This window comes from Ochotona princeps, chromosome 14 (genome assembly GCF_030435755.1).
Source record: "Ochotona princeps isolate mOchPri1 chromosome 14, mOchPri1.hap1, whole genome shotgun sequence".
NCBI lineage: Eukaryota > Metazoa > Chordata > Mammalia > Lagomorpha > Ochotonidae > Ochotona > Ochotona princeps.
Window position 1 is genome coordinate 4,960,197 of NC_080845.1, and position 27,604 is coordinate 4,987,800.

General features: G+C 57.3%; 1 protein-coding gene across 1 annotated transcript; it reads left to right on the forward strand.

Annotated features, from left to right (window-relative positions):
* The first annotated feature begins 1,012 nt into the window (after window positions 1–1,012).
* On the forward strand, window positions 1,013–27,268 carry ENG (endoglin). Its single transcript, XM_058672956.1, has 15 exons — window positions 1,013–1,426; window positions 9,162–9,313; window positions 18,186–18,341; window positions 18,946–19,111; window positions 19,658–19,823; window positions 19,968–20,094; window positions 20,416–20,590; window positions 20,771–20,913; window positions 23,987–24,124; window positions 24,358–24,396; window positions 24,550–24,666; window positions 24,899–25,150; window positions 25,667–25,718; window positions 26,348–26,443; window positions 26,554–27,268. Exons 1-15 carry the CDS (start codon window positions 1,360–1,362, stop codon window positions 26,676–26,678), a joined length of 1,971 nt encoding a protein of 656 aa, XP_058528939.1. The 5' UTR covers window positions 1,013–1,359; the 3' UTR covers window positions 26,679–27,268.
* Window positions 27,269–27,604: the final 336 nt, after the last annotated feature.

The window sequence follows — 27,604 nt, forward strand, 5'->3', positions numbered from 1 at the left end:
GCGACCTGCCCAGCTCTGCGACCACCTGCTCAGCAGTCCTCCGTGGCTCCCACTGGCTTTTTAGTTCGGGTACTCAACCCTCCCACTCACAGCCCTCTAAGCAGGCTTCCTGTTTCCACCACATCCCTGCTGGTCCCCAGGTGTCTGACCCCTTCCTGCCCCTGTGCTAACTCCCAGCTGGCCCCCTGCCCAACAGGTCCCTCCTCACCCCTGCTTCTTCCCACCGGTTGGCTCAGGCTCCTCCTAAGAGCTCCTGTGGACCTGACCCTAGGAGCCACCTGTGATGTACATGGGGTGCACAGAGCAGGCATCTACTATTTGCACACTGAACATGGGTCGGATCTGGGAATGTGGCCAGGCTCAGGGTGTCAGTCCCAGGGGTCTGCTGGGAATTCTCACAGCTGCCCAGTGAGGTGCCTGGGAATTGAGGACTCTGGTTTCAGGGATCCAAGCTCTGTGCATACCTTGGGCCTCGAACCCAGGGTCCTTCAAGGATGTTTGTTGTGCCTTGAAGATTTTCTACCCGGAGGGGTGCACAGATGCAGAGTGGGTGCCTTGGTCCCAGAGACCCCGACCCTAGCTGCCTGTCTGTGCCAGCCTGGTGGGGGGCTCAGTGGAGAGGATGCCTCCTTTGGGGCTTGGTCTTCCTGTCTACAGTGCTAACCTCAGCTATGTTTGGTGCCTGATGAGACCTGTTTAATCCCCAACCCATCATCTTCTCAACTATCGTCATCAGTCTTCCATTCCCACATCTGGAAAATGGGAGTTCCAACAGCTGGGGATGAACGGGCATCCTTGGGGCCTGCTGGATGGGAATCTGTTCTCCCCCACCCACATGCCGGGAAGCCTGGGTCCTCCCGCCCTACTGCACACCCCCAACCCTGCCCTGAATCCCCAGGGCCCCCCACCCAGCGACAAAGCCTGTAGCACTTCCTCTCCCTGCCTGGCAGGCAGCCTGGGCCAACCCCTTCTCTAAGCAAACGCATTTCCTGCCTCCCTGGGCCGGGCTGGATGAGCCAGAAGTCCCTGCCGCCGCCACTGCCTCCACTGCCGGTCATACCCCGGCCTCCATCAGCACCTGGGACCACCACGCCACTGCTGCCGCCGCCACCACTACCACCACCATCCCCAGCACCCCGGCAGCCCTCCCCTCCTCGCCACCGGCCAGCACCCTCCACCCAGCCCACTTCTCCCGAGCCCTCAGCCGCCACCCCAGAAGGCTGGAGCAGGGACGCCGCCGCTCCGGCCGCCTGCCTCCCTCGTGTCCCCGCGCGAGCCCACGCCGGTCCCGGCGCCCGCCCGCAGCCCTGCCCCTGGACACTGGATAAGGCCCAGCCCGCACAGCCTCAAGCGGACGGCATGGACCTCGGCACAATCCCCCAGCTTGTGGCCCTGCTACTGGCCGTCTGCAACCTCAGCCCTGCAAGTAGGTGTTTGGGTGTGGGGGACACGGGGTGGGGACAGAACAGGCCCCCAGCTGGTGCTTTCAGAAGCTCAGGCCCTCACTGTGGGCCATGCTGGGGTCTCGGGGCAGTACCCACCTGTCCCTGGCTTCTAGTGCTGGGAACCTTTGGACTTCACGCTCTGAATGTCTGGGAAAACTGGAATATCTTCCTTACCTTGACCTCCCAGTGTGTTCACGTTACCCCTGGAAAACTCAGGCCCTGGAATGCTGTGCAGCCTTGGGAAAGGTCCACTGTCTCTCTGGGCCTTGAGTTGCCCAGCTAAGGGGTGTGTTGGGAGGTGCACCCATGCTGGGTTACTTCTTCACAGTGTGATCTTTGGGGACCTGTGAAGGCTGCGAGCAAAGGTTCCTGGGACCCAGGGAGGCCACTGTGGGTGTTTTCTGTCACCTTCAACTCCCTCCCCCAACCCTTTGGGGCCTTGCCCGGTGCCTTCTCCCGCTCCCCAAGAAGAATGTGGGTCAGGGTACAAGCCCAGGGTGGGGTCCTGGGGGCTTCTCCCAGGAATGTTTTCTGCCTCAGAAACTGACCAGAAGAAAGAGGCCCACTGCTCAAGGTGGGAGGTCTCAGAGCCACCGGCCAGCCCTGGGAACCCTGCATCCCACTGCCAGGGCCTCCCTCAGGGCTCTGCAGGGAGAGGCTGTAGCCTGGAGCCAGGCATGAGGGGCAGAAAGGTGACTGTAGCAGCCCCACCACTGCCTCAAGCCCCTAGACCAGGCCCCAGGCATCCTCCCTGACCTGCTCAGTGACTTAGCAGGGATTTGGCCCCAAACCATTGGTTTTCCCTATGATTCCCCAAGTTGGCTCCCACCTGTGGCTCCCATCCCCCTGCCCCCCATTTCCTGCTGGGGATAAGTTCCCTCCTTTGGGTCTTTGAAAAACATCCATGCAGGATTTGGGGTCTGGTCTAACAGGCTAGAGGTCAGCAGTGACCAGGCCAGTAGGTGCTTGCTGGGTGTCAGGGGGCCCGTTTTTCAGCCTGCTTCTTGCTCGCTCACTCCTTGCTGTACACATGCCCAAAGTGCCCATGCCCAACTCCCAGGTCCCAAGCCCAGGATCACGACCTGGTGCCTCTCCTCCCAGGAAGTGACAGCACACAGAATGAAACAATGAGGCAGTGCCCCAAGTTCGGGTATTTAACATGTTTTATGTAGCTATCCAGTTTATTTAACTGGAAGCTTGAACAGCTCGGTCTACAGCTCCAGCTTTGGAAAATCTAGGGGACATGTTTTCTGTCTGATCCTGGGAGTAGGCAGCAGCCAGACCCAGCCAGCACACAGGGGTCGCAAGTTCAAGGGCACCAGCACTCCTCCCCCACCCGCCGCTCCCAAGCATTACTTGCCCAAGTCTAAAAATCCATGTGGCCATCAGTGCCATCCATGTGCCCCAGCTGGGGCCCAGGACATAAGTCACAATGCGGTGGGTTACCCATGTGGCCTGGCCAGGTCCGTAACAGCAAACAGCCAGAACGTGCACTGTGCATACAGAACATTCTAGAAGGACGAGCGTCCATATGACTGCTCTCTAGGCTGGGGAACTTCTGAGGGGAGTTCTCAGTAAGACCGACTTTTCTATGCCGTGCTGGAAGTGTTTATTTCAGCATAAGCCTGTAGAAATGTTGAAAAAAGCAATTTATCCTGACTTCCACAGTAAGCACCTGTGAGGGTATGACAAGTTGGTGGGTCTGTGCCGTTTTTCTGGCTTCATTGGGTCATTTTCACCCAGGTGGGTCAACACTTGGGAGTCTTGGGTTCCAGGGCTTTCCTCAATATCTTGTGGACTCCAGAACCACCTTATTACAGTTCTGGAATGTTCTGTGCTTTAAATGTTCCATCATTTGCTTCGGGAATCCCTTATTGCGGAATATTTAGGTGGCTGCCCACTTTGTTCTAGCTACAAATACTACCTTCATGCACGTTTTCGGTCCATGCATCTTTTCCTGGATTGAGGATTAATTGCATTTGGATGGAGTCCCAGAAGCTAGGGGGAGCGGGGCGAGGGGCCGGGGCCTCGTGGTCCGAGCTGGGGAGGCTGGGATGGAAGGGTGTTTCCTAAGCGTGGATGAACACTTGCAGCAGCCGTGGGTAGACATGACAGGGAGCTGCTGGCCATGGTGTGGGGGGTGCGTGTCTTATTGAAGAGGGTCCAGGGACGCAGGACAGAGTCTACAAACACCCACCTCCTCCAGGCTACCTTCTAGGGTAGGGTGAGTCCCTGGGGACTGTGGCACTGTAACCACTACGCCGAGGGCACAGGGACAGGACTTGCTGGTGCTCACAGAGGAGTCACAGACAGCCGAGCCTGGTCTGGGGACACTGTGCCAGCCCCTGGTCACTGTGCCCAGTTGACAGATGAGGATATTGAGGCCCAGGACAGGAGACATGCAGATCCAACTCCAGACTCTCTGCCTGCAAACTCGGCTTCTTGGTCTGCACCACTGCTTGCCCCCATCTAGCCCCCCTATCTCCTAGCTCCTGCCCAGGTTTTACCTAGGGACTGAAGAAGGGCCCCTCAGCCAGGCCTGAGTGGATGTCTGTGGGGTGCATCAGTGAGAATTACCAGCTGCCATTTCTTTAGCCTCTGCATACATCATACCGCTGGCCTATGGCAACCTATGTACCCTATCAGCTGAGCTCATGCAAAGCCCTGTGGAGCCATACACTGCCAGTCCCATTTTACAGATGTGGAGCAAGAGGAAGTAGCACAGCCTGAGGCAAGCAGCTGCCGGTAGAGCCAGTTAGGCCTGACCACTGCATGGCACTGCCACAGGGGAGGTGACAAGGACCTGGCCTGACCTCACCGCAGGCCATCAGCCCCTTCCTGTGCCCTCAGAGAGGCCTCTCCCTCACAGCATGCCACTGTACCCTCTGCAGCTTTGGGTGTAATAACCATTGGCCAGACACTGTCCCATACCCAGGGGAGTAGCTATGGCCTGGGATGGTAGAGGGGTCTGCCGCAGGGCACCCAGCCAGTTAGAAGGAGCCTAGACAAACCCAGCCCACAGCTGTGTGTCCATGGGAGCTGGATGACTGGGAGCCAGGGTGATCAGGGCTTCTCCTGTCCCAGCACAGCACACTGTCCCCTGGAAGCTTAGACACGTGGTCCCTGCACAGCAACTTCCCCGGGCACGTGTGGTTTGAGCATACCTAGGCACTGATTTGCCCAAAGGAGGAGGAATGACATTTCATGGGATTTTCTCACCAGGGTTTTGAAGGATGAATAGAAGTCAGCTGGCTGGTTAGATGCCTGTTGGTGTGGTGAAAGGCAGAGGCGGGGCAAGATGTGTTTGAGGCAGAAGTCTGCCTCTCTCCTGTTGACTTTAGAGTGTGTATGTCTGACAGCTGTGGCCAGCTCCTGGGCTAGCCCTGCTCCAGAGGAGCGAAGCATCCTACTAACCCCACAAGAAAGCCCTTAGAGCTGCCCATTGTGCAGACGGTAACACCGAGGCACGGCCAGGGAGGTGGCAGGTTCAGGGTCTGACCCTTTGGCATCTGTCTGACCCCACCTGCTCACCTTCACTTCGAGTCGGGTGTGGGAACTTGTGACCTTGTCCAGGAGCCCTGAGGGGAGCTGGGGCAGATACGGGCTGATGCCTGGCTGGTGGTTGGCTCCCAAAGGAGAGGGGGCAGGCCTCTGGGCTGAAGAGGCCTCTGCCCTGTGTTCCCAGGAGAGTGCCCACGCCACTGCATGCCAGCTGCTGTGGGTATCAGACACGTGCCCAGACTCCATCATAAAGCACAGAGGGTGGTTCAGCATCCCCAGCTGCTATGGCAACTGCTCAGCCCCCCTCCCCGTCCCCCACTCCAGGGCTCCCATTTTTCTCCCTGGTGTTTGCTCATCACTTGTGATATCTGGACCTGCAGGTGGGGAAACTGAGGCCCAGCCAGGATCAGCTCAAGGTCATGTCCTCTGGGGCAGAGACTGGAATTTGGCCCAGGCCGTCTGACTCCAGAGCTGCCTTCCTCAGACGGACCTGGCCATTTGGAAAGTCCCAGGGGATCCGTGTGCTCCCGGGAGAGGAAGAAGGAGGCGGAGACGGGGCTCTCACTCCAGGGACCAGGTCACCCAAGCCTCTGGTGGCGCCTGGTCCACTCCTCCGGTCCCGGGAGGCCCAGGCATTCCCCTTGGTGCCAGGGGATTGTTTTCAGCTGGGGTTGGGCCCGCCTTGGGCTGCTGGAGACAGGCCCCCCGGCGGCCCGGCGTCACCCTCCCTCCCGTCTCCCCATTCTCGTCTGCAGGGGTGGGGGTGGCCTGGAGCAAAAAGGCCCCAAAATAAATGGACCTCTTATCTGATCTTCCAGCCTGGCTGTTATCTGATCATTACATAATAGTCAGGCCTTCTCTCTGGCCTGGCTGGCTGACAGCATGGAGGAGGTGGCCCTGGGTACCCGGCACTCTGGGAGGAACTAGGGTTCCTGGAAGTCCTGGGAGGGGACAGGGAAAGTTCCAACAGAAACTAGAGGGACCATGTGGGTCTGCAGGCCAAACCAGGGGTCAAGTGGGGAGAGGTGGGTTCCAGGCCTGGCGCATGAGTGGCATGGGCATGTCCCAGCCTTAGTCTTTTTTTTTTCTAAGTATTAATTTATTTTTATTGGAAAGGCAGGTTTACAGAGAGAAGGAGAAACAGACAGAAAGATCTTCCATCCACTGGTTCACTCCCCAAGTGGCAACAACAAATGGAAGTGAGCCAATTTGAAGCCAGGGACCAGGGGCTTCTGGTCTCCCACACGGGTGCAAGGTCCCAGGGCTTTGGGCCGTCTTCCACTGCTTTCCCAGGCCACAAGCATGGAGCTGGAAGAGAAGTGGAGCAGCCAGGACATGAACTAGTGCCGATATAGGATCCCAGGACATACAAGGCTGAGATTTAGCCACTAGGCTACTGCACTGGACCCCCAGGCTCAGTCTGCTCACCGGCCTAGTAGAAGCATGGGCTGATAGTGGTCAAGAAATCTCAATTCCCAGAGAGGATGAAGTGCTGGTAGGTCAGGATGAGACAGGGGCAGATGGTGTAGCCCCTGGATCTTTAGGAATATGGGGAACCCCTATCACTTTCTCCCCAAGGACTCTCACTTGGTGGCTGCCCTGTCGTATCACATTACCTTGGACCGTGTCTGAAGTCTGCTACCAAATTATAAGGAAAAGAGCCCCATCTACCCTGTCCCGTGCTGCCCTCTGAAGGTCTCCATGGGGTGTGAGCGTCCTCTGTTGATTGTCACTTCATAGGCCACTGTGAGGCAATCAGTTCCCAAGATGCCCCCTCCAGTCTTGAGCGCTGGCCTGTGTGGGGAGTGGGTGCTGCCTAGTTCTGGGATAGCTGCTCAGACCCAAAGCACCATCTTGCCAGACCCTCGGGAGGCCCCAGGCATGCTCAGGATAAGAAGGCATAGGCACCTGTCCACAGGGGCCTGCTTGTTCCCAGAAGGCAGCTGGCACCCCAGGGAGGCTCCCCACCTCTCTGATCTCCAGGGTGCCTGGACCCACAGGGTGCGGCCAGGTAGGAGAGAGGCCAGATCAGTTCAGTTCCAGCTGTTGCAGCCATTTGAGACGTGAACCAGTGGATGGAAGATCTTTCAGTCTCTCCTCTCTGTAAAGAAAAAAAAAAAAAAAGTGGAGTAGCCGGGACTCGAACTAGTGCTTATATAAAATGCCTGCATCAGGCAGCCGACCTGGGGCCTGGAGGCAGGGACCGCCTCTCTGGCAGCCACCTCCAAGCTGGCGTCGGCTGGACGCGTGGCCCGGCCCTCCGCGCCCATCTTTGATCTCGAAGAAAACAGGAAGTGAGCGCGACAAGATGGAGACACAAACTTCCAAACAGTCTCCCCTTCCCTGTCCCCCCTCCCACCCTCGCCGCCGAGGCACATTCTTTGGGATGAGGTGTAGGGACCTCATTTCCTCTTCCTCCTCTGTGGCTCAGGGTGAAATTCCATTGCCTTCCTTCAGGACCTGGCTTCCTGGCGGCCCAGGGCAGGCTCTTGGGCCTCCAGCAGCCGCCTCCCTCCTCCCGGCCGCCCTCTCAGCTCAGTCCAGCCCTCGGTCCTCGGCCCTGGGGTCAGGACACACTCAGCTACCCTGAGCCTGATCTGCCTTCCACCCCCTCTACTCCTCCCAAGGAACCTGCCTTTGTGGTCTGCATGCGAGCCCTGCCCCGCACTTGGGGTTGCCTGATGCCATAAACACGCATACAAGAACCCAAAAAAGTTAGAATCCCAGAGAAACAACACACGTTTTTGAATGACAAGGGAGGTCCGGTGCATTATGTGGGATTATTAATTTACAGAGAGAGAGACAGAATCTTCTACCTGCTGGTTCACTCCTCAAATCGTCACAATGGCAGGCCGAGCCAAAGCCGGGAGCCTGAAACTCCATCTGGGTCTCTCACTTGAGTAGCAGAAACTCAAGCACTTGGACTATCTTCTGCCACTTTCTCAGGTGCAGTAGCAGGGAGATGGGTCAGAAGTAGAGCAGGAGCCCAGTACAATAGTTCAACTGGCTAATCCTCCACCGCCAGGCACCAGGATCCTGTATGGGCACCAGTGAATGTCCTGACTGTTCCACTTCCCATCCAGCTCCCTGCTGGTAACCTAGAAAAGCAGGAGAGGTTGGCCCTGAACCCACATGGGAGACCCAGAAGAAACTCCCCAACTTCAGATCAGTTCAGTTCCAGCTGTTGCAGCCATTTGAGGGGTGAACCAGTGGATGGAAGATCTTTCAGTCTCTCCTCTCTGTAAAAAAAAAAAGTGGAGTAGCCGGGACTCGAACTAATGCTTATATAAAATGCCTGTATCACATGGTACACTAACCTGTACCTCAACAGCAGGACCTAACATACTCCTCTTGTTTTGTTTGTTTGTTTAATATGTATTCATTTCCATTGGAGAAAGAAGGAGAGACAGAAAGATGTTTCATCCGCTGGTTCACTCTCTAGCTGAGCTGATCCATGTGGGCACAGGGGCCCAAGGCCTTGAGCCATCCTCGACTACTTTCCTAGGCAAAAAGGGAGCTGGAAGGGAAGTGGATTAACTAAGATATGAACCATCACCCATACGGGATTCCAGTGCACCCAAAGCGAGGACTAAACTGCTACCCTGGGCCCAGCACACTCCTCTTGTATCTAAAGTTCTGGCTTGGGCCCAGCGGCATGGCCTAGCGGCTAAAGTCCTCGCCTTGAACGCGCTGGGATCCCATATGGGCACTGGTTCTAATCCCAGCAGTTCCACTTCCCATCCAGCTCTCTGCTTGTGGCCTGGGAAAGCAGTTGAGGATGGCCCAAAGCTTTGGGACCCTGCACCCGCGTAGGAGATTTGGAAGAGGTTCCTGGTTCCTGGCTTCGGATCAGCGCAGCACTGGCCATTGCGGCTCACTTGGGGAGTGAATCATCGGACGGAAGATCTTTCCCTCTGTCTCTCCTTCTCTCTGTATATCTGACTTTGTAATAAAAATAAATAAATCTTAGAAAAAAAATAAAGTTCTGGTTTAACTGGGTGCCTTGTTGTTCACCAGTCAACCTTGCACCTTTTACTCCATGACCCTGGACAAGGGGCTTTTCCTCTTTGAGCCTCAGCTTCTCCATCTGTGGAATGGATATAATGCTCCCCACCTCACAGGGGTAGCTGACCTTGGCAGGTGTCAGGTGTCTGGGAGGCAGGGTGACAGCCACAACCCTGTTCTCAGCCAGCTCTCCGATGCCTCTCCCTGCAGGTCTCGCAGAAACCACCCGCTGTGACCTGGAACCCGTGGACGCCGACAGAGGCCAGGTGACATACACCACCAGCCAGGTGTCTGAGGGCTGCGTGGCTGAGACTTCCAGTGCTAGCCTCGAAGTTCATGTCCTCTTCCTGGAGTTCCCAACCGTGAGTGTGCCCCGTGGTGAGGGGGCAGGAGGGCCCAGGGAGGGGATGCCAACTGGAGGAGAGGTGACAGGTAGATTCCACCCCGGGGATCCTCCCCTGAGAGTGATGTGGGCATCTCCTGGGGCCCATGAGGGACGGTGTGTCTGTGGCCAAGCCTGGGGTTGTGGCGAGACTTCCAGAAGCCACTGCAAGCCACTGGTAACGAGGGCTGCCTCTGGCAGTGAACTATGCTAAGGAACACCTGTGTGCTCCCCCCTCCCTCATCCCACAGCTCCAAGTCAGTGCCTCCTCTCTCTGGCCTGCAGGTGGCTAAGTTGTGACTAACTCTGGGCCTTTAGTGACAACTAGACATTTATTAAGCACTTCTTGCACACTGAATCCTGGGTCAGGAACTGCTGTGTGTGTAAAGAGTGAAGCCCCTGGGCAGAGAAGGCTTCCTGAGGGACCAGCTGCCAGGGTCCCTGCTACAGACCCCACCTCTCAGAGGAGGAAGCAGAGGCCGAGCTTGGGAGAGCAGGGCCAGGCCAGCTGTCACAGCACCTCTGCAGGGAACACCAGAGCCAGGCTGCTGGCCACCTGACTCCTCGGGAGACCTCTGGGCTCAGGCAGCCAGCGGCCTTTCCCCCAGGGTGGGGAAAGGAAGCCGCACGTGTCCAAGAGCGATTTCCTGGTGCCCGTTTGGGGGTCAACGGGTGGCCGACCTGTCCCCCAGAACTGTTGGGTTGTGCAGCGATAAGAAGTCGCCCAGACCACCAGTATCAGGGTTGCCTGCCCACCGCCAAGGCTGTGGCCTCCGATAACCCCCAAGCCACAGATAGCACTGAATGCACTCATGTGCTTTGCATTGAGACTCCTTCATGTTTGGCAATGACATGCAAGAGGAAACTGGCTTCTCTGGGTCCACTTGGCTTGTCCTGATGCTGAGGAATGCCCCAACTGTGATCATGTCTTATTGGGTCACGGTCAGAGAAAGCACCCACACCCTGCCACCTGTCAAGGGTGCAGGTATGGGGACAGCCAGCTGGGCTGCAGGTGATTGGTCTCAGGGCACACAGGGCATGAGGCAGAGCTTCCTGACAAAGGCTCAGTAACTGAAGGGATATCAAAGAGAACAGGTACAGAGCCAGGGAGGTGGCCACGGCTGCAGCCAACATGGGGCAGGATGCACGGTCCACCTCAAAGCAGATCTGGGCAGACGCAAGAGGCCCCTAGCCACAGTAAGGAGCTCGGTCTTTGTCCTGCGGGCAAGGACAGTCAATGGCTAGGGTTTTAGGGTTGTGCTGGTGCCACCGTACCTCCTATCCTATTCAGAGAGCCTCTCAGATGTGGCCTTCCCCTCCCAGAGAACTCAGTCTGCACATCATGCAACTTTAGGTCAAGGAGTTGATAGCCACGGTGTTTGCTGGAGGAGGTAGTAGAGGGAGCTCAGGAGGGGGTGGGGCAGGCCTAGCTGGGTCATGGCCAGCAGCCCCTGTCGTGCCAGGAAGGCACAGGCAGAACCTTCCACCCACTGTCCTGGACACGCTTTGCTGGGAGCTCACCCAGTAATCACAGCAGCAGCAGCAGAGCCTGGCCCGGAGCTGGACATACACACCACTGGCTGTAAGGACCACTGCATAACAATGTGCAGATGGACGAGCGCACCGCTGAGTGGTGCGGGTGCTAAGAACAGTAGTTCTAGCCAAGAAGCTGCTCGGGCCACATACGTCCCATCTTGGCCTTCCTGAACCGAGTCCTGGCCTTGGCTCTCAAGGCTAGCTTCCTGCTCCTGTGCACCCTGAAAGCAGCAGGTGACAAATGAAGTCCTTGCTTGGGTCCCTGCCACCCATGTGGGAGACCTGGATTGGGTTCCAGGCTCCTGGCCCAGCCCTGGCTGATGCAGGCACAGATGGCCCTACAGGCAGCCAACTCACGAGTTGTCCCTGAAGTTGTCACTTCTGAGCAGACGGGCAGGGAGCATGAATCCAGTCTTGGAGACACCAACCCTCCTGGAACTGGGCTTCCCCGAGGTTCCTGGCCTCCTTGTACCCCCAGACCCTCCCACTGTGACCCATGAGGAACCCATGCAGTCCCTGGGCAGCATCTTCTGCCCCTGGGACAGCCCCCAACAAGAGGGTCCAGGGCCTGGCAGTCCCTACTCCACCAGCACCGGCCAGGTGTCAGTTCCACACCCAACATGCTGTGCTGGACATTGAGGCTGCAGAGAGAAAGAGGGCAGGGCACCCCCCTGGAGCACCCCCACCCTTTCCCTGCACAGCTCAGGAAGCTAGGGGGTGACCCTCGGAGCCTGCCCTGGAATCAGAAATGGAGGGCATATGTAGAGGATTGTGGGGACAAGATGGCCAGCATTGAACGTGCAGGGAAGACTTGCTGGGGGCAAGGTTTCCAGTCTAAAACAGAGAGGGGCCAAGTGCATCCCAGGTGCTGAACATTGCATCCGCAAAAGCTAAGAGATGAGAGACCTGGGTCGGTGACTGCAATGCAATGACAGCCATTCCCACAGCCAGCCTGCCCCCTCTCCGCCCTCAGCCGCCTGCGTCAGTCCCTGGCATGGAGAAATGGAGAAAGAGCCTTCCAGTTCATCCCCGCCTTGTCTCGGAGCCCTCAGATTTCCCGTCGGTGGCAGCTAGGAAGCAACACTTGGGGCGAGGGTTGCGGGGGCGGGGGGCGGCGTGTGTAGGGGTGGTCCACAAACAGCCAAGGGTCCGCTGGGCAGAGCCTTTATCTCGCCGGGTCCCCGAAGGGCAGGCCGGAGCCTGGATTCCGGGAGAGGGCCCGGGGTCACATCCTGACCCGTGGAGACAGGAAGCCGGCCTGGTGTCGGCGCTGAGCTGCTGTCTTCCTAACTGGCCGGGCGGGCCAGGGCTGGGGCAGCCGCTGATTCACCCCGCTCCCGGCACTCCCCACCCACCCCAGTCGCTGACTCACGCCTGGCCGGCCGCAACACAGGCGAGGTTGCAGAGGCAGAGGGGAAGCTGGAGGGGACCTTGCGTGCCCCCAAACCCTCCTGGAAACCCTAAGGACTGTGGAAGGCTGTGTAGTTCACCTATCCGGTCAGAGTAGAGGGCTTGGAGGGTCCTAGCGCGTTTCATCTCCCAGACCCTGCTCTGGCGTCCCCGGGACCTTTGGAGCTCGTTCTTGTAACGTCCTCTAGGGGGAGCACTGCAACGCTAATGTGAGCCCCCTGGGCTGTCAGGCGGGGGAGTCGGCTCCTGGGGTGAGGAGTGGTGGGGACAGGGGGAGAGGCAAAGCCCGGGCGTCTAGTCTGGGCGAACCTGGCAGATACACATCATGGCTGTGCTTGGCAGGGGTGGGGCTGGAGGCTGCCACAGCATTCCAGGCACAGGTGCGGGTGGCCCTGTGCTGGCTACCTGTCCATCTCCTTTGCTCACCACCTGTGTCTGGTCATTTGGGGATGATTGTGTTTTGGTCTCGTCCAAGATGCTGGGGACAGAGTTAGGGCTCTGCAATCGGGAGAGTAAATGAGTTGGGGGGGTGCTGGGAAAACTTGGGCTGACTGTAGCAGCACCTGAGCCAGGTAGGAGCCCTGTCTATTGTCCCTGGGCCCGGGACCCTGCCTCCTGGATACTGAAGGCCCGGAGTGGGGACTGGGAGCCACACAATCCCAGTCATCGCTGTGCCCATCCCACCCTGCACACAGTGGCACCCAGGGAGGGAACACCATGGGGGAGGGCTGGAGAGGGAGGTCTCAGGGCCCCCATTGCCACCCACATCTAACCCCAGCTCCTCCTTCTATGCCACGGGCTCCTCCTCTAGCGAGTGTGCAATAGCAGCTGGAGGTAAGGACAGCCAGGCTGCTACCATGCATAGCCATCTCTCAGTGTCCACAGACACCAGTTCCAGGACACCCCAGGGCACCAACATCTGCGGAGATGCAGGACCCTCCCGTGGAAATCTAGGCACCCCTCCCCACCACAGCGACTTACCGCACCTGCCTCAAGATCAGCGCCGTGTTACAGCTGTGACTGTAGGAGAGCCGGCACAGGTTCAGAGCATAGACAACTTTAAAAAATTTTTTTGAATTTTTATTTTTGATGATTTTTATGTAGTTGATTAGGGTGATTAGGGTCAAGGATTACATGAAGGTGGGTGAGATCACAATTTCCACGTTCTCATTTTTTCCTTCCTGTATCTGGGGAAAGGAGGGAGACAAGGAGAGAAGCAACACCTAGCTTCCCAAATACCTCTGCACCCCAGGATGGAAGGCAGGCACCTGACACCACTCCAAGGTCCCTAATGTGGGGCATGCTCTGGGGGTCCTGCTCATGAGGTTTCGATAGTTCGACAGTTCCGAGTTACTGCTGATCCCGCCACTCCAAGAACAATGGAATCTCTCCAGAATCCATTGGCTGACATAGTCCACCGTTGAGTCTCCGTTTGCCTAGGAGGCTCATTGACAACACATGGCTAGGGTAGTTGATCGATTTGTTCTGTCCTCTGTCCTGTTATGGTACCAGGTGTCCTCCACAGACTCCAATGGACTGCCGTATCCTCCATATGCACCTAGATATGCTGTCCACTATTTTTTTTTAAAAGATCAGTTATTTTTATTGGAAAGGCAGATTTACAGAGAGGAGAGAGCTTCCATCCACTGATTCACTCTCCAAAATGGCCACAATAGCCAGAGCTGAGCCGATCTATTTGTTTATTTTTTATTTTTATTTTTGAAATTCAATGTACAATTTCGTATAGTCTGGGATTCCCCTCCCCCCAATTTCCACCCCTAGATTGATTTTTCCCATAATGTCACAACTCTTCATAAGGAGTTACAGTTCCATCACTCTGTTATTTAAGTGTGCCCCAACATTGCTGGTTCAGACAATGTCCGACAGTCCATCATCCCATTGTCTAGATATATCCAACACTTTCATTGGGAGTCCAGCTGAGCCAATCTGAAGCCAGCAGCCGGGAGCTTCCTTCAGGTCTCCTACATAGGTGCAGGGCTCCAACCACTTAGGGCTTCTCTGCTGCTTTCCCAGACCATAAGCTGGGAGCTGGAAATGAGGTGGAGCTACAGGAACTAGAAATGGTGCCCATATGGAATGTGGGCGCTGCAACGTGGAAGACTAGCCTGTTGAGCCATCATGCCTACCCCAATTTTTGGTTTGAATATTCCTGATCTACAACTGGCCCATTGGCAGCCCCGGAACCAGAGGCCTGAGAGCTAACTGAGCTTAGCTGCCCTGAGGGGCCACTTTGTGGACAGACTTGCAGCAAGCCCTCTAAAATCAGTCAGATGGACTCAGTGTTCAGCCCATTGTCCAGATTAGCAAACCGAGGTCTGGCCAGGACCAGGGACTGAGCTGCTTCTGAGTTCAGGTCTGCTGGGCTTTCCTCCCACGCCCCTGCCCTGATTTGCCTACTGAAGTCTGCCAGGGTAGACAGAGGGGGCGCTGGCCCTGGGAAGGCAGGCTCCACTCTGGGAAGAATTGCTGGAAGTGGCTTTCTATTAGCAGCTACGAGCGCTTGGGGCCTCCTCACTGAAATCCCCGTGGCTCACCACCAACATCAGGACCAACAATGGCCTCTGTGGGACACAGGTGTAAAAATAGAAACTGGACTCCCGCCTACCAGCCTGGTGGGGGCAGACCCAGGCTGGCTCCCAGAATCTCACTGAGGGGTGGGAGTGTTTCTCTGTGGGTGAGTCAGGACCATGGTCACAGAAACACTGGTCATGAAAACCCTGGCTGAGTTTTTCGGGCCACAGGGCTAGCCTTGGCCCAGCCCAGGGGTTCAGACCACCTTTCCCCTCCCCCCCCATGTCTTTCTAGACTGCCATGGGACTGCCTCAGCTCCCAACCCCCAGAAGTCTCTGCAAGAAAGGGCTTGGTGACCACTGGGCAGGGGGGCTAGGTTTCTGAGCTCAGCGTGGCAGCAGCCGACCAGAAGCTGCTGCCCTCGGATGCCCTCACCCCGGTGTGACCAGGCCCTGACCTCCACTTCGCTTTCTTCACTTCCCTGTTCCAGACTCCCTGCCTGCCACATGCATGGGTTCCCGACCCCATAGTAGCCCCATTTCCCAGATGAGAGCTTGGAGGCTTGGAGGAGTAGGGGCTGGTGGAGGAGCAATCTAGGAGGGAGGCAGGGTCCAGGGCAGTCTGGGTGAGCTGTGGGTTCCACCTGAACACCAGGCCAATGTGCATGGGCTTCCAGCATGGCCACCCCACTTGGGCCTCTATATTCACCTCTGAAAAATGGGCGAGTAGCATGCTTGCTATATGGCCAGACAGTGCAAGCAGAATACTCGGTTTGTGGTCCAGCACAGAGTCAGGTGGACGCATTACTCAGGACACTTCATGGCTCTTGAACAGCTTGACGAGATGAAATCCACCCGCCAAAGGTGAATCACGTGAATTTGAGTACATACGCAGAGTTGTGCAACCGCATTCAATTGCTTGCACCAATGGTAGGAATGAAGTCTGGGTCAAGTTGCTCTCCCAGCACCACTGATGTGCATCTTGTGTTACCATGGTGACAATCACAGTCCTGGAACATGGAATTTAGATGTGGCTTTCACACTATAACAAAACAGGGAGTGAAGATTTCTCTTTGAAGTGTTTAGGATGCATGTTTCATTTGAGAACATTTATTTGGAAAGCGGAGTTGCAGAGAAAGAGTGGGGGGAGTGCCAGGGAGATTTTCCATCTGCTGGTTTGCTCCCTACTTGGCCAGAATGGCTCGTGCAGGAGCCATCAGTACAAGGACCCAAGCACTTGGGCCATTCTCTGCTGCTTTCCGGGGTGCACTAGCAGGGAGCTGGATGGGAAGTGGAGCAGCCAAGATTTGACCTGGAACCAATGTAGGCTGTTAGCATTGCAGATGGTGGCTTTCTAACTCACATATGTATTTTCTAAAGATTTATTTATTTATATTGGAAAGGGATAAGTCCAGAGAGAAGAGACTGAAAAGAAGATCTTCCATCTGCTGCCTCAGTCCCCAAATGGCCACAACTACCAGATCTGAGCTGATCCAAAGCCAAGAGTCAAGAGCTTCTTCTGGGTCTCTCACGTGGGCGCAGAGGGCCCAAGGCCCTGGGTACTTTCTGCTGCTTTCCCAGGCCACAAGCAGGGAGCTAGATGGGACATGAACCAGCACTCATATAGGAGATGCTGGCACTTGGAAGTGGATGATTAGCTAGTTCAGCCATTGCACTGGCCCCAAATTGCATGTTTTTAAAAACAATGAAAAAGGGGCTGGTATCATAGCAACAGAAGGTGGAACTGTCACCTGCAGCATCTTGTCCCATGTAGGGGCCGCTTCCAAACCCAGCTCCCTGTCAACAGCCTGGGACAGACAGAGGAAAATGGACCACTGTTTGGGCCTTGGCACCAATGTGGGAGCCCCGGATGGAGCTCCTGGTTCCTAACTTTTACCTGGATAAGCCTTGGCCATTGCAGCCATCTGGAGAATGGACCAGTGGATAGAAGACCTCTCCCTCTCCCTCTCTCCTTTTCCCCCTCTCTTTCTATAGCTCCAACTCCCAGATAAATGATATTTCTTTAAATAAAATGAGAAAACAGGCTAGTTGGAAGACCACACGTTATAAATTCATTACAGTATCCTTCAAAAATGTGAACTTGTTCAAATGTTAATCTGAAACCCACCATTCTACTACAAATGAGCATGAGAGTAATTATTTTGAACTCCCTGACCTGAATGGCCCCACAGCAGACAACCTTGGGGGAACACTGACGTGAACTGGTGTGATTTTTCTTGTTTCGGCTTCAAGAGCAAACAATGAATGCCGGAAGTCTCCCTGGGCTGCCTTGCCATCTCCGGGTGTGGGACATCAACTCGGGAATGAGCAGGAGGCGGTGAGAAGCTGCCCCTGAAAACCTCCCACTCGCCTCTTCCCCTCCCAGGGGCCCCTCTGATGGGCGTGGCCTGCATTGCCTCTGCTGCCTCTGGGGATAAGCCAGGGCCAAGTGGGTTAAGCCACTGTTTGCAATGCAGCATCCCATAGCCGAACACTCATTTGAATCCCAGATGCTAGCTCCCTGCTAATGTGCCTAGGAAAGCAGCAGAGGAGGGTCCAAGTCCTTGGGCCCCTGCCATTCAGTGGGGGACCTGGCTGGGGTCCCAGGCTCTTGGTGTCAACCTCATCCAGAGCGGGAGTGAACCAGCAGATGGAAGATCTCTCTCTCTCTCCTATCACTCTGCCTTTCAAAAAAAAAGGATGGGGAAGGACAGTGGGGAGTCATCCAGATCCCAGGACCCCACTAACTTGCTGTGTGACCCTGCACAAGTCAGCCCACCTCCCCGGGGTCAGGTTCCTCATCTGTGAGTGGGAGCAACAGGACGGCCGCCACCAAGGTCCTTGTGAGCGGCTTGGAGCCAGGCTGGCCTGGGTGTGGGGCTGTCCTCAGGAAACCGTCGCAAACGCACCCATGGCTGCTGAATGCAAACTGGCAAGGTGGGTGCTGTGTCCCAGAACACAAGCACACTCACCTGCCCTGTAGCAAAATAATAGTATTAAGCCAGCAGGGGAAAAAAAAAGTCTGCCTGTGCATTTTAGAATAGAAATGCAATTAGGATCTTTGCAGAGCAGGAGACCAGAGGGTCACCTGGACAGCTAGAGCGGGTGTGGGGACACTGGGCACTTCCTGAGCCACACAGTTGCCTAGAGGCCTCGCACACATGGGAGGGGCTCCTGGGAAACAATAAACTTGTGTGAAGTTCAGGTTCATCCCATGTTTCCTCCTGACTTGGACATGCCAGGGCCAATCACCTTCCCTGCTTTAGGCTGTGGGAGACAAGGGCGGGCCTGCCACAGGGAGCCAGCAGGTTGCACACCATCCTCAGCCTGCGAGTGGCTGACTCACCCACGGATGTGTGACTCTCCCTGTCCCAGGCCCGAGAGCTGTCAAAGTTGGAGCTCACTGTGCAAGCCCCCGCGCTGAACGGCTCCCAGCCTCGTCAGGTGCTTCTGGTCCTGGTCACGAACAAGAAAAGCAAAAGCATCTTCGTGCAGCTCCAGGCCCCCGGGATCCCACTGCACGTGGCCTACGTGAGTGTCACCCACAACCCCAAGCTGAGGTATCTGTGCTGTTTCTCCCTGGGCCTGGGGCCCTGACCAAAGGAACTTGGAGGGCAACAGGTTAGAAGAAGCTCTGAGCCCTTGTGTGGCCACCTATCCAGTGGGACCACAGCCCCCAAGTAATCTGACAGAAGTCTCAAGACCCATAGCTGGAAATGCAGGTTCAAGTGCGGTGGGAAAGGGTGGGGAGGGAAACAAGCTCGTGGCTGCAAATGGGCTCGGCAGAGACGTCTATTCCATGTTCTGTTCTAAGATCTGCTCAAATGGACATAGCCTGTATAGTGAACAAAAGCTCAAGTTCAACTGTCAGATGCATCCAGTGGGGAGAGAGGGAGGGGAAGAATGGGCAGAGACCTTCAGCTTGGCCGCCTTGGCGGGGAGGGGTCCCAGATGTGAGCATAGCAGGAGAATGGGGGGGCAAAGGGAAGATGAGGAGGAGGGCTCGAGGCTGAAGAAGAAGGGCAGGCCTGGGGGCAGGGGGCAGGGATAGACAGACCCCGAGAGCCCCACGGCAGGTCAGGCAAGAGGGGAGAGGAGAGGGGTGAGGGGGACAGCTTTCGCCATGTCTCCCCAGAACCCGGACCAGATCATCTTCCACACATCTGAAGGAATCAACACCACACAGATCCCATCCTTCAGCAGCAAGGACCAAGCCCTCGGCTGGGCGGCCACCTGGGGCCCCATCACCTCAGTTGCCCAGCTCAATGACCCCCGCAGCATCCTGCTCCGCCTGGGTCCAGGTCAGCCTCCCCCAGTGGCTGTTGGCTTAGCCCTCTGTCCTGGCCCTTCCCTGAGACTAAGCCACTCAGCACCCAAGGGGGGACATGAGTTGCCTCGGGTTATTCACCCCTGCGGGTCGGGTGGGGTAGCGGTGACTCCTCCAGCCAACAGGGAACCCCAGGAAGAGCTGGTTCCTTGTGGGAAAACAGCTGGGCCACCGTGTGCCAAGTTCTGAGCTGGGCACCCTGGAACCCTGGGTAAGCTGCAGGCCCTGCCCGGGAGAGCTAACACTGCTGGAGGAAATGGCAAGGGCCATATCCACAGGAGGCGCCAACGTGGGCATCTGGGGAGGGGAGGCTACCAGGCTGAGCCTGGCCTGTACATCCCCAAGGTTAGGCCTATGTGGACAGGAGAGGAGACAGAACCATAAGAGAGAGGGGCCTAACGAGCAGGCAGGTGTAAGCCCGGGTCCTCCAGCCCCAAACCGTGCTGGCGCCATCCTCGCCCACCCCTGCTGCGGACCGTGGGCGAGGGGGGCCGAGGCTGATGTGTGCCTGTCTCTGCAGCACCGGGCTCCCCTGCCTTTTGCGTGCCTGAGACCCCCCAGGACATGGGTCACACGCTTGAATGGCAGCCCCAGGCATCGGCGCAGGTCTTCGGCTGCCGCTTCCAAGATGTGGCGGGCCACAAGGAGGCGCACATCCTACGGGTCCTACCGGGTCCCAAGGCCGGGTAAGCAGAGCCGCCCGCGCCCCAATCCCAGCCCCGCACAAGGCAACTGCTGGCGGGGTGGGGGGTACCCCACCCAACTTCGCCCCAGTCCCAGCGTCCCCCGGCCGCAGCCCCACAGTGACGCCGCCGCTTCTGTCTCTGCAGCCCACACACAGTGACGGTGCAGGTGGAGCTGAGTTGCACATCCAGGGACCCGGCTGCGGTGCTCATTCTGCAGGGTCCGCCTGACGTGACCTGGCTCATCGATGCCAACCACAACGTCCAGCTCTTGGTGAGCCTGGCCCCTCCCCCAGATGGAAAATTCAAGCATCCCCTCCTCCACCTCCACCTTGCTATCCAAGGCAGTGCCGTCCCTCGCCCTGGACCCCTGCACATGATGGGTCCTTCCACCCCTACAGTGTTCGTGTGTTCTCCTTCAAGGCCTCCTCCTCCAGGAAGTCTTCCCTGATCCCTTGGAGAGCCCCTTAAATGGCAGGTGGAGGAGACTGCGGGAGGAGGAAGAGCAGGAGCTCCGGCCAGGCCCCATCCCCTTCCCTCACTGAGTTCCTGACTTCATCCCTTGACCCCTCCTTGTCTCTCTGCGCCCCATCAGACCACCGGGGAATACTCTTTCAAGATCTTCCCTGACAAGACCATCAAGGGCTTCGTGCTCCCAGACACTCCCCAGGGCCTACTGGGGCAGGCCCAGAAGCTCAATGTCAGCACCATCGCATCCTTCGTGGAACTCCCTCTGGCCAGGGTCATCTCGCTGCAGGCCTCCAGCTGCGGTGAGCCCCGGCCCCCTGCCCTCCTTGGGATCTGTGGCCACAGTGTTTTTGTCACATCCATTCATCTCTCTGAACCCCTGGGACACTAAAGGGCCAGTCATGGGGGTCTGAGTCCCTGTGCACCAAGCACACCCACTGAACACCACTCCCCTAAACTCCCCTGCCTCTGCTACCCCACAGATGGCGGGTCCCAGACCTCACCTGCACCCGAGCCGACCACCCCTCCCAAGGACACATGCAGCCCGGAACTGCTCATGTCGCTGCTGCAGCTGAGGTGTACCAATGACGTCATGACGGTGGTGCTCCAGAAGGATCTTGTCCAGGTAAAGGCACAGCCACCCTCTGCGGCTCAGGCGCCACTCCAGCAGAGGGGTGTCCCAGCCCAGGCCTGGGACATCCTCAGCAAGCCTGAGCTTTCTTCCCATGGAACCAGGGCCAGGATCAGTGCCTGCTTCAAGAGGGCCCTTCCCTGGGGTCTGCCAGCTCAGTGCGCTCTAGCCATGGCCAGTCGTACAGGTTCCATGACTGGCAAAGGGAGCCCAGTGGTCGGCCTGTACCACCACTGCTTCTACAGTCTGGATTCAGCCAAATGCGACTAGAAAAAAAAACTAGAAGGGGAAAAATGTGCACGTGTTCTGGCCACAGGCAGCCCCTTGTTCTTGGCACCATGCCCCTAAACAGTGCAGTGTGCTACCTCTCCACCCAGGCAGGAACGCCACATGACCGAGAGGCTACTTACACTGTGCCGGAGGGGAACCAAAGCACATGCACACTGCAGTGCCCACTGCAGGACGGCCACTGAGGATGGCTGTGGCCTCACAGGCACCTGCTGTCACACAGAGCAGCAGGACATCCCCATCACTCCACCCCAGGGACGGTGGCTGGCGGCCGTCGGGGCCTTTCTTTGTGGTGTGCTCTCTCCGTGCCCTTCCTGTATCCGCGGCGTCACAGTGGTCGCATTCTTTTGTCTCCTGCTAGTCCACTTAGCGTATTTTTAGAACCCTGACGTCTGTGGCCCATGCTGTGTTGTTCGTGAGTGTGGGATGGTCCGTTGTGTCCGCAGTGGGCTCCTCCGCCCATGTGGCACATTCAGATTGTCTCCAGTTCCGTGATACTCCAAGTGTGCAGAAAATGCCATTGTGGACAAGGCTGTTCTCGGGGTGGGGGGGGGTGCTTTCTCTCTCTTCCAATACTTATTATTTTTATCGAAGAGATTTTACAGAGGAAAAAGGAGAGAGAGGTCTTCCATCCACTGGTTCACTCCCCAAATGGTTACAGCCACCAGAGCTGAGCTGACCTGAAGCCAGGAGCTTCTTCCTGGTCTGCCATGCAAATGCGGGGTCCCACGCACTTGGGCTGTCCCGCTGCTTCCCTTGGCCACAGACAGGGAGCTGGGTCAGAAGTGGAGCAGCTGGGACATGAACCGGCATCTGTGAGATGCTGAGACTCGCAAGAGGAGGATTAGCCTGTTGTGCCACTGAGCTGGCCCCAGGGGTTGCTTCCTTAGGCAGGAACCCCAGAGTGAAGTCCAGAGGGGTTCACTTCTCCCTGGCGATGTATGAGCGTATCTCTGCCACTCGTTTTCTCTACAGAATCACATTTTTTAGTCAAAAGCGAAACCTCTGCCCAGGTGAGGTGAACCGTGACATTCTGTTCTTGTCCTGACTGCGTCTTGAGCTGGGAGTGACCATGACCTTGGCGCCACACCAGCAATGATGACCTAAGTCTCTTTGTCACTGGGGCTTGGTGTTTTTCTTGATGTTTTTGATAAGTTGGTTGTTTTTTTTTTTTTTTTTACATAAAGGGGAAAAAAAACCCATGGCCTTTGTCCATATTTTGCCCCGATGTGTTGTGCTTCGTTCCAGGATGGCTTCGGTGGCCTCTCCCTCTTTTGAGTATTACTAAACGAAATGAGCTAGAGCTGGAATGGCCCCGTGGGTTAAGCCACCACTTGGGGTGCCTGCAACTCATGCCAGCTTGGAATCCAGTCTTAACACCTTGGCATTCCCATCCAGCTGCTGCTTCTTTCTAAGATTTATTTATTTTTCTTAGAAAGACAGTTTACAGAAAAGAGAAAGATCTTCCATCTGTTGGTTTACTCCCCAAGTGGCCGCAGTGCTGGAGCTGAGCTGATTCGAAGCCAGGAGCCAGGAGCTTCTTCCAGGTCTCCCACATGGGTGCAGTGTCTCAGGGCTTTGGGTAATTCCTCCACTGCTTTCCCAGGTCACTAGCAAGGAGCTAGTGGAGCAGCCAGGACACAAACCAGTATCTATGTGGGATGCTGGCACTTGTGAGGGGAGGATTATCCAATTGAGCCATTGTGCCCCCTCCCACCACCACACTACCATCCAGCTTCTCGCTGGGGCGCCCTGGTGGCAGCACACAATGGCTCCAGTGCTTGGGTCTTTGTCACCTGTGTGGGAGACCTTAAATTCCTGGCTGTTGGTTTTGGCCTCGTTCAGCCCAGTGCTGTGGGCATTTGGAAAAGCATTTTCTCCCGCTGTCTTAAAAAACAAAACAAACAAACAAAAAACCTGTCAGACCTCTGCTAAGTCATCCATGACACTGAACTCTGAGTAAATCCACAGGGAAGCAGAGAGGGAGAACACTCCAGGTCCCTGGCTCACACTTCGCTGGTGTTGGGGCTGGGACCTCTGCTAGGCAGATAGGCCAGGTGTGTTCAGAAATAAACAAGTGAGAGGGGTAACACTTGGGGTGAGGGTGAGGGGATGCAGGACCCTCGTGCCTGCACGACCTGCAGGTCAGACCCAGACTGCAACTGCAGAGGCAGCCGCCAGCCTGCAAGGGCAGACGCGGGGCGGGGTGCACAGAGGGCTGCTGGTGGTACACGCAGTGTCAACAGCAGCGGGACGTCACGTGTTCAGGTACAAAGGAAAAACACGCATCTCCCTATGAACATTTTCCCTAACACAGAAGAGGGTCTGCACACTCACCCCCAAACCAGGGTGCCCTCACAATGGCTGCAGAGCTTGAATTCCAGGGTCCCTGGAGCCCCCTCCAAGTCCTTCGTATGGGCAGTAGCAATCTAGGGTAGCTTTCTGGAGGAGTGACTCCGAGAGAACCAGACTCAGGGGAATCTTCTAGAATAGTCTGCATGACTCTTAATCTCTGAGATTCTTCTCAAGTTTGATTCTAATGAAAACAGGTTGCCAAATTCTGACTTACCACCTGTTTTTCATTTTTAAATAAAGTTTTATTGGGATACGGCTGTACCTATCTGTTTACACACCGTCCATGGTGGCTTGTGCCTATGACAGCAAACCGAGTCATGGCAATGACAACCACACGGCCTGCAAGGCCTCAAATGGCTGGATGCAAAATCCTGACCATGCCTGTGCTGACCAGTGCTGGCCTCCTGTTTTCCACCCACCACAGGCCCTCCAGTGTACCATCCTGAGCCTCACCTTTGGGGACCCCAGCTGCCAGGCTGAGGACAGCGAGGACCAGCTGGTCCTGCACAGCCCCTACTCACGCTGCGGCATGGAAGTGACCAGCAGCATGGTCAGCAATGAGGTGAGGACTAGGTCTGCCCCCGCACCACCACCACCCAGTGCCTCCCCCAGGCTCCAGGCCAAGGTGGTCTCTGGGAGAGCAGACTGTGGTGCATTTTCTATCAGGAACATAAGCTCCCAGTTGGGCTGTCAGCTGACTCAGTCTCTCCATCCCTAAATTGGGTGTATTGGCTGGGCCAGCCTCCAGGGTTCTTCCTGGCTCTGACCAGCAGCTCCTTGGTTCTGTCCCCACAGGTGGTCGTCCACGTCCTGTCGGGCTTGTCACCACAGCGGGTGAGAATCGTGGTCCCTTGTACTAACCCACCTGGCCCAGGGTCTACTGCTGCCTGGGCTGGGCTGCACCCCGGCTCCCACCCACTCCCCCTGCCAGCAGCTTCCTGGCTGGTACCGCCCAGCCTGACCGAGGGTCCTGCCTCCCACCCATAGAGAACTGTGCAATGCTTCAACTCAAAAGGGCTTGCTGTGCAGCTGGGCCTCTACCTCAACCAGCACTTTGTCCAGGCCTCCAATACCATTAAGCTGGAGCAGCAGGGTTTTGTACAGGTACTGGGCTTGCCTTGCCCCTCCTGGGCCTTCTGGGTCCCCTGCCTCCTCCCCTTTCTGCCCAGCATATGGGGAGAGTCAGCCTGAACGGGGAGTGAGGTCGTGGCATGACTTGGCTGGTGGCCTTGTTGTCACGGGCTCCAGGCAGTCCTCACTGCATGTGAGCCATGACCCAGGGCTTGGGCTCACCTCCCACTAGCCCATACTTCATCCCCTTTGCCTGCCTGCACAGGTGAGCCTGACCCCACCCATCCCTGAGCTCACATTGCAGCTGGACAGCTGCCATCTGGACCTGGGATCCGAGGCGGAGAAGGTGGAGCTGATCCAGGCCGGGGCCCCCAAGGGCAGCTGTGTGAACCTGCTGTCCTCAAGTGCTGTTGGCCAGCAGCGCTTCAACTTTCTCCTCCGCGTAAACATGGTGCCAACACCCAAGTCCGGGACCCTCAGCTGCTCTGTGACGCTGCGGCCCAAGAGCTGGTCCCAGGTGCGTGCAGCCTGGGGCTGGCCCAGCTTCTATGGGGGCTTCTGGGTCTGGGATTTGCACACCTGGATGTGGCCATCCAGGAGGACATGGAAACAGGTGGCAAGGGGCAGATTCATGGTCAGGCGCTTGTCCACCCTACGGCCTTCTGCGGGGGCCGTTGGGTCTGGGGCATTGGGAGCAAATCTGAGTTATTCTTTATCCTCCCAATGACCCATCCTTCATTCAGCATCCATCCACCCATCCATTCATGCAACCCCTCCTCTTCCTTCCATGTATTCCTTCATCCACTCACACTGGGACAAAGTCCCAAATCTGGCTTTCGTGCATGTGCTGCCCAGGGTGAGGGGGCTCCTCCAGCACCTGCAGCAAACCAGCTGGCGGCTGCCAGTCCCTCCCATGGCACGGCTTGGCCAGGGCTGATTGCACGTCCCCAGCCAGAAGCTCCAGGCTGCCGGCTGGCTGCAGAGCTGGGCATCAGCCTGAAAGGGTGTGCCATACCTCTCCTCTGCCCCACAGGAGATCCACAGGACTGTGTCTACCCACTTCAGCATCAGTTCCGACGTGCCTGGTGAGTACCACCCCTTCTACCTACCCATGGGCTTTGGTGGCTGGAGTCGGACTGGGAGATGCCTGGGCCTCCAGCAAGGGGATTTCAAGGACCGCAGCCTGGAAAGAGGGGCAAGAGAAGTCCCCTTCTGCAGCTCTCATGCACAGGATGGAGGCCCTTGCCCACGGCTCCCAGAGGCCTCCGACACCCAATCCAGTGATCTGCTGGGTCCCTGTGGCTGCTGGTTGACCCAGCTAAGGGGCTGGGGCCTCCCAGGGCAACCTGGGGCAGGGGAGGGAGGGAAGGTTGCAAGCTTGGCCCACCCTGAGGTTCCCAGGATGGAGGCGGCTCTTTAGCCCAATGCCCTGCAGCCAGCCACCCTGTTAGCTCCCCTGGGGCCCTTACAGTGGGGGCTACGGCTTCACCTGCCATCCATCCCCAGCAAGTGAGTATCCTTGTCTCCAGTTCAGGACCAAGAAATCAGGACTAATAATCCCATTGCACAGATGGGAAGCCAGAGGCCCAGGGAGTGATTGGCTGGCTCAGAACTACACCATACATACTGAGCAGCACAACAGGGGGTGGGGCAGTGCTGGGCTGGGCAGTGCTGCAGCACTGACCACAGATGGCCCTGTCTTATCTCCGCAAAGGCCTCAACCTGCCCGCCGTGCTGGGCATCACCTTCGGCGCCTTCCTCATCGGAGCCCTGCTCACCGCCGCGCTCTGGTACATCTACTCGCACACGCGTGAGTATCCCGAGGCCCCCCCTTCTCCGGGGGAGCCCGGCAAAGCCGCGGAGGCAGTGAGGAGCCTGCCCGGGGCGGGCCCTGACCGCTGCCCCTGCCACTGCCCCCAGGTCCGCACGGCAAGCGGGAGCCCGTGGTGACAGTGGCCGGCCCGACCTCCTCAGAGAGCAGCAGCACCAACCACAGCATCGGCAGCACACAGAGCACACCCTGCTCCACCAGCAGCATGGCCTAGCGCTTGACCCTGGGGCCACCGGCCAGCCTGCGCCCAGCAGACGGCAGCTGCTGCTGGCTGGCAGCCACAGCCAGGAGCTCACCTCCTTCTCTAGGGCCTGCTGCCAATGGGGACACTGCTACCCTGGAGCCCCGAGGGGTCCCCCAGGCTACTCTACAGAACCTTCTGACCCAGTGGCTCTGGGATGCAGCTGTCCAGGACCACAGAGAGAGAGGTCACTGTCCCAACTGTCCACATCGCTGTAGAAACCCAAGGCCCATCTGTGCTGATGCAGCCCCTGCTCTGGGTGCCTGGGTTGCACACAGACCCAACCCTGCCCAGCCAGGCCCTGCACCTCTCCAGAGAGAAGACCTGGCCTGGAGCCTGCTGGGTCCCCACGCAGCAGCGTCCACCCCTGCAGCAGAGGAAGCACAAGCCCAGGGCGACTGGCCTGGGAGACCAGAAGGTGGCAAGAACAGTTCGCGCGTGTGTGTATGGGAGTAGGGATCCAGCCATCCTGGCACGCCCCCAACCCCATGGGAGGTGCCAAGATGCTCATCCTGCATCCAACCCTGTATATTCACCCCCAATAAATTAGACATTGAAACCAATGTTGGGCTGGGAGAAGGGGAGGGGTGGGGGAGGGTCCGGCAGGGGTGGGGGCTCTACCAGTGACCTCTGCTTGCTGCTCCCTGGGCAGCGCATCCCAGGATTACAGCTGCAACATCCATTCACGAGTGAACACAGTCCTTGCCAGCTCCGGCTTCTGGTCCCAGGCCTGCCACCTGGTGGCTGGGACGGTGGGCAGGTCCCATGGATCCGCAAAGCCAGCCATGCTTAAATTCTGTCTGTAAAATGGGCACAAGTCTCCTTCTCAAGTCTGTGCCAGGAAGTCCACAAGCAGTGCCTGGCATGCTGCCACCAGAGGGAAGGAGGGACTTGCCCTG